This window comes from Citrus clementina, unplaced genomic scaffold (genome assembly GCF_000493195.1).
Source record: "Citrus clementina cultivar Clemenules unplaced genomic scaffold, Citrus_clementina_v1.0 scaffold_9, whole genome shotgun sequence".
NCBI classification, from domain to species: domain Eukaryota; kingdom Viridiplantae; phylum Streptophyta; class Magnoliopsida; order Sapindales; family Rutaceae; genus Citrus; species Citrus x clementina.
In genome coordinates, this window is record NW_006261964.1 from 13,247,940 (window position 1) to 13,263,570 (window position 15,631).

A 15,631-nucleotide genomic window follows, 5' to 3' on the forward strand; every position below is an offset into this window, starting at 1 on the left:
GGACTTTAGTGCAAATATTTATGTAAGTTTTAAGGTGTGTTTGGTATATTTTTTATTTAGTGTTTTTTATTTTGTTTCATAGAACATGAATGATTAGTTTTTGATAAAAATAAAAACATGTTTGGTAAGTTTTTTTTTAACTAATGTTTGAAAATAAGAACTGTGAAAATGCATTTGGTAGTTCGCTGGAAAAATAAAAATAATGAAAAATTATTTGGTATATATTTTAAAAAAAATTATATTGCAATAACTACATTATAAAAATATATGTATCTAATTTTAATGTTTCACATTAAAAAAATATATGTATCTAATTTTAATTTTTTTAAGAAATAAAAATTTAGTCAAAATTTAAGAAAAATATCATCTATTGATTTTGTAAATTTCCTTAGATTTAAAAAAAATTAATTTTGTATTTTGATTTTGTAAATTTCTTCAGTTTTTAAAGAAATTAATTTTGTATTTAAATGATTTATGAGAATTTTAAATTTTATTTATTGATTCTTGCATTTATTAATTTATATTAATCACATTAAATTCATTTTTTTATTAATAATATATTTATAGATACAAAGTAGTGTCTAAGCTATAACTTGAAATGTATGCATAACATTTTTTTTCATTACAGGTTTATAATATTATAATAAACGATTTATCTAATATGCGTGGAACCTATCAAATTTTAGTAGCAGTTATTGCATTATAGGTGAGAGACCCATAATGACAAAAAACAAAAAGATTGAAAATGCCAATTTAGTATTCCCTACATTTATGAAGAAAAGGTGAAGAATAAGAATTTTTTTATTTTTTTTTTTTATGTTTATAGTTGCAAAACACATCCACCAAACAAGTTTTACATTTTTATTTCTATGAAACAAAAAACAGTTAGCCAAAAACAATACTAAACACACGCTTAGTCTTTTATTTGTTGATTTTCAATAAACAAAAGGGTTTGGAGTGTCGAAACCCCAGTCAAAACCTCACCAATTAGAGAGCTCAGAGATACGCTCACCAAACTTCATCGACTCAGGGCACCCACCCACCTACCTACTATTCACTACCCACAACGCCGCTAGCTTGCCACCGTATCGTGCCGTCGCCGTCAGCTGAGGTCAATTTGTCATTTCATTTGCTTTTGCTTTTGCAAAATTTTCATCTTTTTTTGAAAAATTAATGATATTACAGTCGAACTTTACTTTAGATCATTCATAAACTATTTGGTTGTAGAGATAAATGCAAGAAAAAGCCAAGAAAAAAATTTATTTTAATTGAATATTTTGTTGGTAAACAAACTCAAAACATCACCAAATCACCAAATCTCATTACTTTCAATAAATTATTAAATTCATGTAGTAATGCATAATTAAACCCTGATATTTTGATTTCGGAAATGCCCTTCATGTGCACCCAATCTCTTTCTTTTTGTATAGTTACAACCAATCACTTTTTAAATCGTTTGCTAACCATTGTTAATCAATCTTTCACTCTTTGTATTTGTCGTTCCAAACTTGAACAAAAAGGAAAAAGAAAATTGCATTGGCATCTAGCGGTATGAAAATAAAATTATGGATGTTGTTATAACTTCTTGAGCACCATATATATATTTTTTTAAATTGGGTAACTCTTTTGCAGTTGAATTAATTTTAAGACATGAAAAGAATCAAACATGACAAATTAAACTTATACTTAAAGACAAGAAAACTGAAAGAAAAAAGCTGTAAATATCAAATTATATGCATGATAAAGTTGATGATATTTAGAGATATAATTACTGTAAAATTTTGTTAAGAGAGGAATTAATAGCAAAATTGTTAAAATAATAGAGAAGCGATAGCCATCTTAAGAGAAGAAGAAAATTGATCTAATTTATCTACCATTAGGTTAGCAAAGAAGTGATATTTATTTCAAAATATCAATTTTACCCTTTTATGTAATTTAAATAGGGATAAAATTGTAACTTTAGGAGAGGAGTTTCATAAGGATTTATGGGGGGTGCTACTCATAAATCGTTAAATCGTCTCCATTAAACACAAAAAATCAATTGAAGGGTTGTGGGCACAGTAAAAACAATGCATAGATAGGAATAAATAAAATCAGTACAAATTTATACAAACTCCACAAAGTGACAATATACAAAAAAAAAAAACAAATACATTAAGGCTTGGAAGTAATGCTACTGCATCTCCAAGTCCTTGAACAATGAACAAGTAAGGAAATTAATATTACTCTTATCCCCGTCAAATAACACATAACAAAACACACCCATATATATAAAATTAATGTACCTCAAAGCAGTACCATATATATAAAATTAACTGATGACCTAATTATTAACTAACTTAATAGATATAGCATTAAATATTTAGTAATCAAATTATTTTAATTAGTTAATTAATTAAAAGAAATGAGCTGATGATGATGAGGAAGATGAACTAAAATCAAACCCATCAGTTGCAACATCAGATGAAACCGATGGCATCCCCCTAAATAATTGGCCGCTACGCTGCTGCTGCATAAATTACTACTCTGCAGTCTGCAGTACTAGCAGTACTCAAAGATGATGATGAATAATCAAAACCCGTTGCTTGATCATTCCAAGCTCCAAAACCCAAATCAGAATTGCCATTTAATTTAATCCAGCAACTGCAGCAGGCTCATAATAATTATAATAATAACAAGAACTGGATGAAGCATCAGAAGGCAAAGTGGGAGCTCACAAAAATCCCAATTTGTATACGTTTGATGATTATCAGCTTGCTCAGCAGCATCCATAATACACGTAATTGGCTTGTAAATAGTAGACTCACTTATTGTTTCTGCTGAAAACTGATCAGAAAAGTTGAAGAGCTAGTTAGTATTATTTTGTTAGTGTTGTTGATATCATCTCTAACAGCAGCAATAACAGCAAAGAGTGATGAAATGACATCGTCTTGTTGTGGTGGTTGGTAGTGGTCAGGTGAGATAAGGGAGGTGATGGAGAAGCCAGCGGGCATGTCGAAGTTGACAAAGCTGGTGCAAGCTTTGGAGCCGTGCATGGAGCCGGAGGTACGGTCAAAAGCCAAAGCAGCATCCTCGGCAGTGTCAAAGGTACGAAGCTAGTGCCCCTCCTTGGTCGCTGGTTCTCTTATTTCAGCTGCATATCTACTCCATGGCCTTCTTCTTACTCCTAAGAATCCTATTTCATCTTGTTACATCTGCTTTTGTTGTTGTTGTTGCTGCTTCTACTACTTTCTTTTGGTTTTGCTGATGAAGGTACTGATCACGATGAGTTGGTTCTAAAGTTGCTGAAATTCCAACAGATAAAAAAAGAAGCTAAAAGATGAGATTTGTAGAATAAAATGAAATTTGGGCTTCTTGTTGAATTTGAGGCATTGCATGTTTGGTATTTATATATAAGGTGAGATTCTAGATTAACTCTATTGTACTATACACTCACTTAATACATGTACGGCATATGTATATTTATTTTGAAAAAAATATCATATAATTGGTAGTAATATTTAATTCATACATATATATGTGTGTGTGTGTATTATACATGCAATAAGCAAGTGTAGAAAATTAGAGACATTCTAAAATCTCTACAATACTGAATATCTAAATTCTAAGTACTTATTAATTATAATTTTATTGGAGTTGCCTGTCATATCTAATTCTCAAATTAATCTCATTCAAATCAAATGACCGAAGGCCTCATGACATAGCCATGGTACCCTCCTCTTGACCTAGCTCTGGTAATTTTGCACAGGCTAATAATAAAGTTTATGGGCCCTTGATTTTGACTCTATTAATCATGCATAAGAGCTCATAGGCTCGTGTCCTTCGTTATGAATCACTTAATTCTGAAGAGTTATTGTCCTCATTTTTTTTAATGCAGACACGTCATTAAAACAAGTGATTTAATAGCGTATTTTTACTAACTTTATTAACCTACATAATTTAACAAGATGTCCTCATGAAATAAAAAAGAGCACCTGCAAGAGAGAAAGGGTCTCTCTCTCTCTCTCACTCACTCAATACTCACACACACACACACAAACAACACTGTAATTAGTGATTTGGTCTAGAGGATTTTATTAAAGTCTAGGACAAATTGACAATAATTTGAATATACTTTTAGATCGTTCGAAATTGTTTGATAATATTATAAAAATATGCTCATGATATTGTCAACCCACCCCAAATTTTAATCCCAAATTATAAGTCTGAATTAAAAAATTTTCCAATAAGTATATATATAAAAAACACAAAATTCAACACTTCTCTTATTTCATTCTGTAAGCCGAGGATTACAAATTATATTATTAAGAAAGAGAGACTAAGTAGCACATCTAGAAACGTACTTTTGTTAGTAATTACGAAATAATACAAAAAAAATTAATGTATCCCATAAACAATTAACGAATATCATGCATGTAAAGCAATTATTAATGTTCCAAGTATTTCTCTTAGTTCATTAGGTCTTACCATGAAAAATTAATCTCTTGAATATATATTTAATTTAAATTTTCTCCTTGCATTCTGTTATTTTCAGTCAACAAGCAAAATTAATTCTTCAAAGATGTTCTCAATTAAGGAAAATGATATTTAACCCCAATCAAACTCCAAAACTAATGCAAACGACGCCATTTCATCTTTTTTTTTTCATTTAATTTTCCTTAAACCGACGTTGTTTTAGGCTTAGTTAAGGCAAAAGCAATGGCAGCCCTAAATTGCTTTCTCTTTCTCTTCCCCTTCGTCTCACAGTCATTCGCAATTCACGATTGGCAGCTACCATCACGCATACCCAACCACCGTCACCACTACCACTGGCAGCCTGAGGTAATCCTTTGATCTTTGCTTCGATTGTATGGCTGATTTAAGTTATGGCAAAATGGGGACAGTTTGCCAACACCTGGCTATGTAGAAATATAATTAGGTTATGGTAAATTAATTTAATAAAAAAATTAAGACAAAATAGAATTAAATGACATTGAAATAGGTTTAAATGACCTAATTAATTTAAAACATGTATGAAGGTGAAGTAGGAGGCAAATTCTGTGATGGTTATAATTAAGTATCTGAAAAGAACTAAGAATCATATGCTTGTGTATTCTGGTGATGATCTCATTCTAGTGGGTTACATTGATTCTGACTTCATGTCAGATAAAGATTTCAGAAAATCAACTTTCTAGTTATGTGTTTACATTGGGAAGTGGAACTGTGAGTTGGAGGAGTGTGAAACAAAGTTGTATCACTAACTCTACAAACAGAAGATGAATATGTGGCTGCATCTAAAGTTGCTAAAGAAGTTGTTTGGGTTTATAAGTTCTTTCAAGATCTTGAGGTGGTACCTGCACTAATTGCACCTCTTAAACTATTTTGTGATAATAGTGGTGCAGTGCTAAGTCAAAGGAACTAAGAAACCACAAGAAGCAAAAACATATAGAAAGGAATAACATCTCATAAGAGAAATAATGCAAAAAAGGTGATGTACCCAGATTACCTTAGAACAAAATTTGGCAAATCTTTTTACAAAGGCAATACCTGGGAAACTTTTTAACCTACACTTAGGAATATATGGACATGTGTGAGTTGCCACATATGCTTTGAGAGCTAGTGGGAGATTGTTGGGATTATGTGCTCTTTAAAGCATATTGATTTATTTATTTTCCGATTAATAAAATATTTGAGATATTTTTCAAAAATCTTAATTGCATAAAATTTTTGAATAAGGTCCATTTAATCATATTATATGTATTTATGTTTTAATCATATTATATGTATTTATGTTATCATCATATGGATTCACAGAAGACATAAATACAAGTTATCTTATGATTAAATAAATTAAGTTCGCAGTTGATAAATAGAGTTGGACAATCTATTTATGTTTAGACTATAGTAAATTCATTGAATGATTGTCTTAATCATGTATGAATTTACTGATGTGGTTTGACTACACTGAACTGGATCACATATGAGATTTAATTAACCTTGAAATTGCTGTCAAACTTATTAAATCTCATAGGCATTGATTTTATTACAATCTCAATCTTGAGTTAATTATAGTTTCATGTTTGTGATTGTCATTTCATTTGAGTTACTAATAGGTGCGACATATATTTGTAATTAAGATTACTCGGTATCTTTGTGGAAGCAATTATGAGTAGTGAGATTATATATTAATAATATAGAATTTGTATAACACATCTCTTGACGGATTTTCGATACTTGATTATAGAAATCTCTGGCCAGAGTGTGTCAACATAATTAGTATGTTGAAAATGACCATTAGAAAAAATCAGTAAATGTCACGGAACATGATGTAATTAAATTGATTGGATAGTTGACATATCAATTTAATTAGCGATGTGGTACAAAAGATTGTTCAGTAAGAAAATCAATGTGGCATGGGTCGAATTATTATTCTAGAAGCCTATCCTAGATAGTATACAATTATGAAGATCAGTTCCAATATTTTAGTGGAGTAAATTTAGAATTAAATAAATTTGGCTATTTTAATTACATGCCTAATTATTGTACCCACTATTGTATGTACCCATATGATCTCCGGGTTAGCTCATTTAATTGACTCACTACTGGATTAATAAACAAGATAACTAGTTATTTGATTTAAAAGTCTAAAAATATTATTTAGTGGGAGACTCCATTTAATATGTTTGTGTGTAAGGAGTCTTATGTTATTTTATAACGTGGACCCTATAACAAGAACAAGTAAAGCTTAGTTTTTTAATTTAATTCAAATTTGATTTAATAGAATTAAAAAAATATAAATATGGAGCCTAGGATTTCCACTAAATAAAGATATAAAATAAAGATATAAAAGGGTTTATTTTCTCTAAAAGGAGATAGGAGCTACAGATCAGAGAAATTTTTTTTTTCTTTCTAACTTTGAGAGAAAATTTTATCTTACTAGTTGCTTTTAGTAGTGATAAAAATGCCCACACACCGAGTGCAAATCAAATTTGAATCATAACCTAGAAGATAATTGGTGACGGATCATGATCTGACAAAATTAATAGTGACAAATTGTAATATGAGAATCTAGATTACTTCAGAGAAAAAATAAAAGTACAATTTTTAGATTATAATTATTTTATATATTGTATAAGAATTGTGATCCAAATATTTCCGTTACAAAATATTTTTCAAACCAACATTATAATCAGCTAGATCTCCTTTTTATTGCCTTGACCTTTGAATATCTTTTGGAATGAATTCTGATTATCTTCTATGTAGCTAAAGCTTGTAAATAGATCTATCGATTCTAATTAATGTACATAAGTTATGGTTGCTCTTAACGCGACCTTGGGGTTCCTCTTATGATTTCTTTTGCTTCATTCTTCTTATTATCCTATTTTTTTCTATTGCTTCGTTTAATCCGAACCGTTATTGAACCGAACAAGGAATTTTTAATCCGAACCATTATTGAACCGAACACCGAACCTTAAAAAATTTATTATCGAACCGCTATCTACTCGAACCGACATCAATGCGATCCATCGGTTTAGGTTCGCTTTTTATTTCAATTTTAATCTATCTTTTATATTTTCAGATCGAACCAAATAGAAAATGTTTGGTTTTTAAAATCGATCCGCGCCGAACCGGTGACCCCCACCCCCCCCCCCCCCCCAATTAGCTAGTCAAACACTCCCGATTAAATATACCATACTACCCTCTTAAAACCCTAGTGACAAGATTTTTTTTTATATTTTTTCTTCTTATGGTTCTCGTATGCGAACGTTCTCCACTATCATAGCCTCATCAACTCCCATTGGTCGGTATCTAATTTCTCGTCTCAGTTTGCGCAGATCACACGCCATCTCTGTCAAGCCCCAAGCCTCGACTCCTCCAATGGCCGCCGCTGACGCCAGCAATGAGGAATCGCTTCGGCGAACCCTAGCCGAGAAGCAATCGGCTGTCGACGCTCAAGGCAATGCCGTCAGAGCTCTCAAAGCCGCAAAAGCTTCCAAGTCCGAAATCGACGCTGCTATTGAATCACTCAATCGATTGAAACTCGAGAAGTCATCGGTCGAAAGGGAGCTCCAGAGTGTCGTTAGTGGTAGCGGCGGGGGTGCTTCTGTTAACAGGGAGGCTTTCCGTCAGACTGTCTTTAACACTCTTGAACGGCGTTTGTTTTTTATTCCATCTTTCAAGATTTACCGTGGTGTTGCTGGTCTTTATGATTACGGGCCACCTGGCTGTGCCGTTAAGTCTAACGTTCTTGCTTTTTGGCGTCAGGTAAGCAGGCTCTTCAATTTATAGTAATTTTATCAATTCATATCGTTAATTCAGTTATTAGCTACAGTTTAGTTTTGCAAATCGGAATTCGTTTTTAACAAAAATTTGAAGCTGTATGTTTTTTTCTTTTGTTTTTAAATTGTGGTGTTATTTGATCTTTTGTCATTATTAATTTTGCTGAAATAAGCTAGCCTTCTGGTGTTTATGAAACATTTTTTCTTAAGCAATTTTGCACAATGATATTGTTCTATTTCTCTATTTTCCGGTCTTACAATAACATATTAGCCTTGTTATATAGGGTTCTATGTGCTTATATAAACATAGTAAAACCAAACCGTGTTAAGGAAAATTATATTCTGGCAACAAATATTTTTCTTTGCTCAGAAATTCAGGAAACCGTGCTCTCTTGTATTATTATTATTGATGATGACGACGACGATGACGAGGATGATGATGATGATGTACTTTTTTTCATTTTCTTTATTTAAGCATGAGGCAATTAGTTTGTTATTACCAAGATGGAGAGAGAACTAATATATAAGGACTGCAACCGATATTTATTTTCAGCAAAATTAAATCTTAAAAAAGGAAAAGCAGCTGGTGCACTACTTATGCTTCTGATGACGCTATTGGCCATTTAATTCGTTCTTATATATATATATATATGTTGGGAGTTTTCATGATATATTTTTCTATTTTTCATTTTCTCTTAGCACTTTGTTCTGGAAGAGGATATGTTAGAGGTGGACTGCCCATGTGTGACTCCTGAGGCTGTGTTGAAAGCGTCTGGTCATGTTGAAAAATTTACTGACCTTATGGTTAAGGATGAGAAAATGGGGACCTGTTATCGTGCTGACCACTTGCTTAAGGATTTCTGTAATGAGAAGCTTGAGAAAGACCTTAGCTTATATGCAGAGAAGGCTGCGGAATTGAGACATCTACTGGCAGTCTTGGATGATTTATCAGCCGAGGAGCTTGGTGCTAAGATCAAGGAGTATGGTATTACTGCTCCTGACACAAAGAATCCGCTGTCTGATCCCTATCCATTCAACTTAATGTTTCAAACATCAATTGGCCCCTCCGGCTTGATCCCTGGGTGAGTTTTTTTGTCAGTGCTCTACCGCATCATTATACTTGCATAAAATACTTGTGAAGGACTTTCAGTAATTCAAGTAGTTCAAAACTCTGCTTTTTATTAATTTTAGTTTTCCACCATGTGCAGTGTTGGATATTTAGTCATATTAAGTAATAATTCCCTTCTCTATGCAGGTATATGCGCCCTGAAACAGCACAAGGCATATTTGTGAATTTTAAAGATTTGTATTATTACAATGGAAACAAACTCCCTTTTGCTGCTGCCCAAATTGGCCAGGCTTTTAGGAATGAGGTTTATAATATTTCTTTTAGTTTTACGTCTTGTGCATTTTTTTTTTGGGTTGCACAGTTGCATAATTTATTTTGGGTCTTTTTGGAAATGGCTGTACTAAATGGAATTGATAGTGTTTAATGGATTAAAATTGCATGTAGTTTCAACTATTACTGCTGATTTTTCTTGGTTTTATGCAAAATGCACTTTTCTCTTTGTTTGGGTGCATTTGGCAGTGTGAATCAGAGAGAGCATATAAGTTTATTAAAATCTTTTGACATGTACAGATATCACCTCGCCAAGGCCTTCTGAGAGTTCGTGAATTCACACTTGCAGAAATTGAGCACTTTGTTGATCCTCAAGACAAATCTCACCCAAAATTCTCAGAAGTTGCGAACTTGGAGTTCCTGATGTTCCCAAGGGAGGAACAGATGTCAGGTAAATCTGCAAAGAGGATTCCACTAGGTGAAGCTGTTTCAAAGGTTGGTTTAAAATTGTTTTTAATTTTACCATTTCTTGTCCAATGACATTTTTGGCCCTCCGTACCGCTTCATGTGCTCTTCTTGTTGATTATTTTCTCCATTGTTGTTCAGGGAATAGTAAACAATGAAACTCTTGGCTATTTCATTGGACGAGTATATCTCTTTCTAACATGCCTTGGTATAGATAAAGAGCGTTTGCGGTTCCGGCAGCATCTTGCAAATGAAATGGCTCATTATGCGGCAGACTGTTGGGATGCTGAGATTGAGTGTTCGTATGGGTGGATTGAATGTGTCGGCATTGCAGATAGGTCTGCGTATGACCTGCATGCTCACACGGTAATAGATTGATATACATTTTCTGGATAAGTCTTATAAAAGTACTCCCATACTAGATAATTGTAAAGTCATTTTCACATCAGCTACTATTCTAAGGAGACGTTTATAAGTGCTAGAAGCATCACAAATTCACAACATAAAAGTTGTATTATATCTTTTTAGCTGTCTGAACTTGTTGTGCTGCGAACTAATTGAATTTTTTCTCCCCCTCGTTCACATAACAGGAGAAGAGTGGTGTCGCGCTTGTAGCTCAGGAGAAATTTTCAGAACCTAGGGAAGTGGAGGTATGTTTTTTTATGCTTATTACACTTCTTATTGCTTGTTATTAATTGTATGAAGTATAAACATGTGTGCTTAGCATTTCTTTTTCATGTGGGGTGTGAGTAATATGATTGCTTGCAACTTTTTCCAGAAATTGGTAATTGCTCCAGTGAAGAAAGAGCTGGGTCTTGCATTCAAGGGAAGCCAAAAGAATGTGGTTGAAGCTTTGGAGGTAAGTATGAAATAGTCTTTCTGTTGTTGATGCTGTAAGTTTAGGAAGTCCTGCCAGTAAATAAATTATAAGTTCCTTTCCCATTAGGCTATGAATGAGAAAGAAGCTATGGAGATGAAGGCCGCATTGGAATCGAAAGGGGAGGTGGAGTTTTATGTCTGCACTCTGGGAAAAAATGTTTGCATTAAGAAGAACATGTTGTTATTTCTAACGAGAAAAGAAGGACACCAGAGAGTTTTCACCCATCAGTTATAGAGCCATCTTTTGGCATTGGTCGATATATACTGCCTCTATGAGCACTCTTTCTATACAAGGCCAAGTAAAGCTGGGGATGAACAGTTAAATGTTTTCCGTTTCCCCCCTCTTGTGGCACCTATTAAGTGCACTGTTTTCCCACTGGTTCAGAATCAACAGTATGAGGAGGTTGCCAAAGTCATTTCCACGTTATTAAAAGTTGCTGGAATCTCTCACAAGATTGACATAACAGGTTTGTGCTCTGGGTAAATAGTCTTTCATGGTTAAAGTTTCTGGCAACCTTTTTATCGATTAATAAAATATTCCTCAGAAAAGTTCTGACTAAACAAACATGTATTAGTTGATTTGAGCTCATCACTTAGAAACTGTGAAATATTAATACTCTGATGACTCCTGATTTTCATAAATTTCGTTTTGAGATAGCCCGATAAGAACACACATGCAAATGGAGAGACCATTTTTAGGCCAGCTAGTTGATCAAAATGACTGTACTCAAACATCTCAATTCAGAGATGGGTATGTGGTGGGATGGGGATTCTTTGCCAAATTAGGGACAGTGACAGGCCCCTGGGGCCATTTTCCTTCCTGACTTGTATGATTGCATATATGCATGGTTGTCTACGATGTATTTATAAATAAGAATTCAGCCATTTAAGATTATCTAGACTTTTTTACCGCTGGGCTGGGTGACTGACTGGTATGAGTTCAAATTTTGGTATACAAATCTGGAAGCCGCTTATCCTTTTGAAGAGATTTAACTACTTGCTGGTGTGGATGCTGTCTTTCATTGCTAAGGCAACCAAAAAGGCACCTTGGACTTATATTGTTATACATTTATGCCGTAGATTTCTTGAAAATCATAGAGAAAATTGCATATGTGTATATGGTAACCCATATGTTCCAGGAAGATGTTCTTGGATGTAAATATTTCTCGATGTACGTTATGGTTATTTGTGTTCCAAAGTCCAAATGAGGGGGTTATTTCCATCTTTTTTCCTCATGGTTAAATCATCTCTGAATATTATATAATAACTCCATGCTTTTTGTTCTATTAATATTCTAGTACATTTTTTTGGGTCCATGAACATCTGACGTTACTGTTATTGTGTACTAATATGTGCAGGCACCTCCATAGGGAAACGGTATGCAAGAACAGATGAACTTGGTGTACCGTTTGCTATAACTGTTGATTCAACATCCTCGGTGACAATCCGAGAGCGAGATAGCAAGGATCAAATCCGTGTCAGCGTGGATGAGGCAGCATCAGTTATAAAGGCTGTAACCGATGGACAAACGAAGTGGGAAGATGTGTGGTCAAGTTACCCACATCACTCCTCTGAGTCAGCGGATGCCTAAACTGTATAACTCCCACCATTGGGATTAGTGTATCCTACTATGATCTTTCTTGATGACACATTTTGGGTTAGGAAAAAAAAAGAAGAAAATCTCAATTCAACTTTTATTTCTGTAACAAAAAGTTTAGGAACCTTTTTGATGTTTGAGTACTGGACTCAATATATTAAAGCCGAATCCTTATATTAAAGCCAAATCCAAAGATTCATGATCTCACCAGTTATGTTAACACTTTCTTTTGTCCCTCTCGGCACAGAATCATTCTTCCGCTGCTCGTCTACTGTTTATGTTGTCTTCATTTGTGTCATGTTTTTGCAATTGCCAGTTTTTGCCGTAGCATTTTAGCAAAGAGTAGATTAGTTGTAAGTTTTTACTTCTAACGACCCTTCTGTGCTTCTATGTAAAGAATATTGTTTTCTGAAATTTGACAATCTTGGTAATAATGGTCAGACTTAATTAAATCATATTATTTGATCTTCCATGGGCTTGAGGTCTTAGGGATCCATTTCAAATGTGATAAATTTTAAATAATCTTTAGGAAATGGGGTGAGAAATAAAGAAAAAATAATTCTGACGTCAATAGGGTGAGATTTGGTTTTATATTTACCACCCTAATTCCTGTTATATAAATATTTTTTATTTTTTATTTTGTTAATTATAATGTTGGTTAACAAATTTTGTTTTATTTTTACCTAATATAAAAATAGTATTATTATGTTTCCTTTCTTTTTTAAAGTGTTGTTCTCTTTAAATATTTTACTGTTTTAATATCATTTTAAAATATTGTTTCAAACTTTTGAAGATATTTTTAATAATTTAAATACTTTATAATAGGATTATGATTTTATTTAAGTTTCTATATTTTAGTATTGAAATTATGTACCCGTTTCTACTATAAAATAAATAAATAAATGAGGAATGAGACGAAAATAGGGAAATCATTTCCTACATGAGAATTTTCTATTCGTACCCCAATAAATATTTTTGGAAATGAGGTGGAGAATGGGAACAAAATTTTTAGAAGGGTGGGGAATGGGGTATGGCTCCTCCCCCTCACGTCATTTCACCCTGTTGTCATCCCTAATTGTAAAGATAACTTTATATATATTAATTTCAATTATTTGGGGGCCACTCAAAATTGTTTTTAAGATATTCAAAAGTGATTTTGAAAAATTAAAAATTAATTTTTAGTATTATAATAATTTTTTAAAATCACTATTATTAAAATTACATTATCCTACAAAAGATTTTAAAAAAGGATGAGTAATTTTTTAAAATTTCATATTGAAAATTGATTTTATATATTAATTTCAATTTTGTTTGGATTTTCTCATTAGACACCCTATTGTCTCACCAATTTATACTGTTGGATTTAAGTCCAACAGTATATGCTGGTAGCGGCTGGAAGAAAAATAAGTTATTTAGGGTTTTTGGTTTATACCCCATGGCACCCTATAGTTTCATTATTTTACGGTAGCCCAAGTGTTTTTGGTTTTGGGCTGAAAAATTCAAATTCATTTATATTGGATCCAAGTCCATTATTGGCTATCAATTGGATAATATACATAGAATTTTGATAAGCCCAATAGTTATTATTTGTCCAAATTTATTTATATTGGTCCCAAGCCCATTTAAGAGATTTCAAAATTGAAATGAAAATTTGGTAGAGCCATAATAAAATTTATTTGGCTTAAGAGTTTTTGAAGATAAATTTGGACTTATTTTATTAAATTCATTGGATCGATATATATATATATATTAAAAAAATAAGACCCAATAGAATTTTTATTTATGTGTCCAAATTTAAATATAAAAATTGAACTACGCATAAATTTTAAAAGCCCCATAGTCCCCAAGCCAATAGTTATATGGATAAGAGCAATACAAGGAAAAGAAAGAAGAAAGATGGACGTTGACTTGAAACCCAATAGATATTAGGCTTATAGATTAAGTCGATTTTTTCTTAGGAAAATCATGAATTGAGATTGTTTAATTATTTTTATCTATATGATTAATAATATGTCATGATAACATGTCATATAAAATAGGAAGTGTCACTTTATGCATCATAATACTGGTATCATAAAATACATGGCATCTATATATTATGAATCTAGATATATATATTGTTTGACATTTGCATGTGCTTAATAATATTAGATTTGTTCTAGATAATATTATTTTAGGAAGCATCCAATTAATAATATAAGATATAATATGTACTTGTTTGAAAGGAAAAACTAACTTTAAAGTATTGAGTGGGAGAGGGAAAATTTAAGATTATTTTTCTCACGGGCTCCCTTGTTAGTGCAATAATAAAATTATATATATACCTCAACTTCATGATACAGTGTTACTCCCTAAAGAGAGTATATATATTAGACATTTTATTTAATGAACTTCTTTACAGATAAAATTGAATCTGGTGATCACCCTAACAGTGGCTGCATGATATGAAAGATACGTAGATTAAAACAACGGTTATACACTCAACAAAAATTTGTTAGCCTTCCCAACAAAGCTTTGTTAACAAATTTTGGCCCTAAAAGATAACGATAATTATTTATCACGTTTCAACATGAAAGTAAATAATCTAATGATTAATTGAGTCTAGTAAGTGTAGGCATGCCTTTCCTAATGACTAGCTTGCCAAAACAGTACTAAATTATTGTTACAATAAAATAAAAAACTTTGTTTTTTTGCATTTTAGATTATTTATTGTGAACATTATTTGTTTCAAAGTGTTTATACATATCTATTTTATTTTTCAGAAAATGTCTTTCCTAAGCCCACTCACCATTATTCTGAGTCAAAACAAACTCATTGGCGAGAACTACACAGATTGGAAATGAAATCTATTTATAGTCCTAACTGCTGAAAATTATAAATATGTCTTAACCCAACCATATCCTCCTGAACCAGCAGAGGAGGCTAGTAGAAATCAGAGGAGGCTTTATGAAAAATGGCAAAAAGCTAATGAAATGGCAAAATACTACATTTTAGCCTCTATCTATAATATTTTGCAGACCAAACATCAGAACATGGAAATAGCCACTGAAATATGAGAGTCTTCGAGAGATGTTGGGCAGAGTACTCGCTTTG

At 32.4% G+C, this 15,631-nt stretch overlaps 1 protein-coding gene and 1 long non-coding RNA gene across 2 annotated transcripts; both read left to right on the plus strand.

Annotated features, from left to right (window-relative positions):
• The first annotated feature begins 908 nt into the window (after nt 1-908).
• LOC112100720 lies at nt 909-3,391 on the plus strand. Its single transcript, XR_002907016.1, has 3 exons — nt 909-1,111; nt 2,957-3,087; nt 3,253-3,391. It is a non-coding gene; the product is annotated as an uncharacterized LOC112100720 (long non-coding RNA).
• A 4,289-nt stretch (nt 3,392-7,680) lies between these two features.
• On the plus strand, nt 7,681-12,745 carry LOC18032501 (glycine--tRNA ligase, mitochondrial 1). Its single transcript, XM_006420733.2, is given in 11 exon segments — nt 7,681-8,244; nt 8,958-9,340; nt 9,514-9,631; nt 9,898-10,092; nt 10,204-10,428; nt 10,653-10,712; nt 10,841-10,921; nt 11,009-11,159; nt 11,162-11,198; nt 11,200-11,408; nt 12,300-12,745. Coding segments are annotated over 11 exon segments (2,199 nt in total). The 5' UTR covers nt 7,681-7,737; the 3' UTR covers nt 12,533-12,745.
• Nucleotides 12,746-15,631: the final 2,886 nt, after the last annotated feature.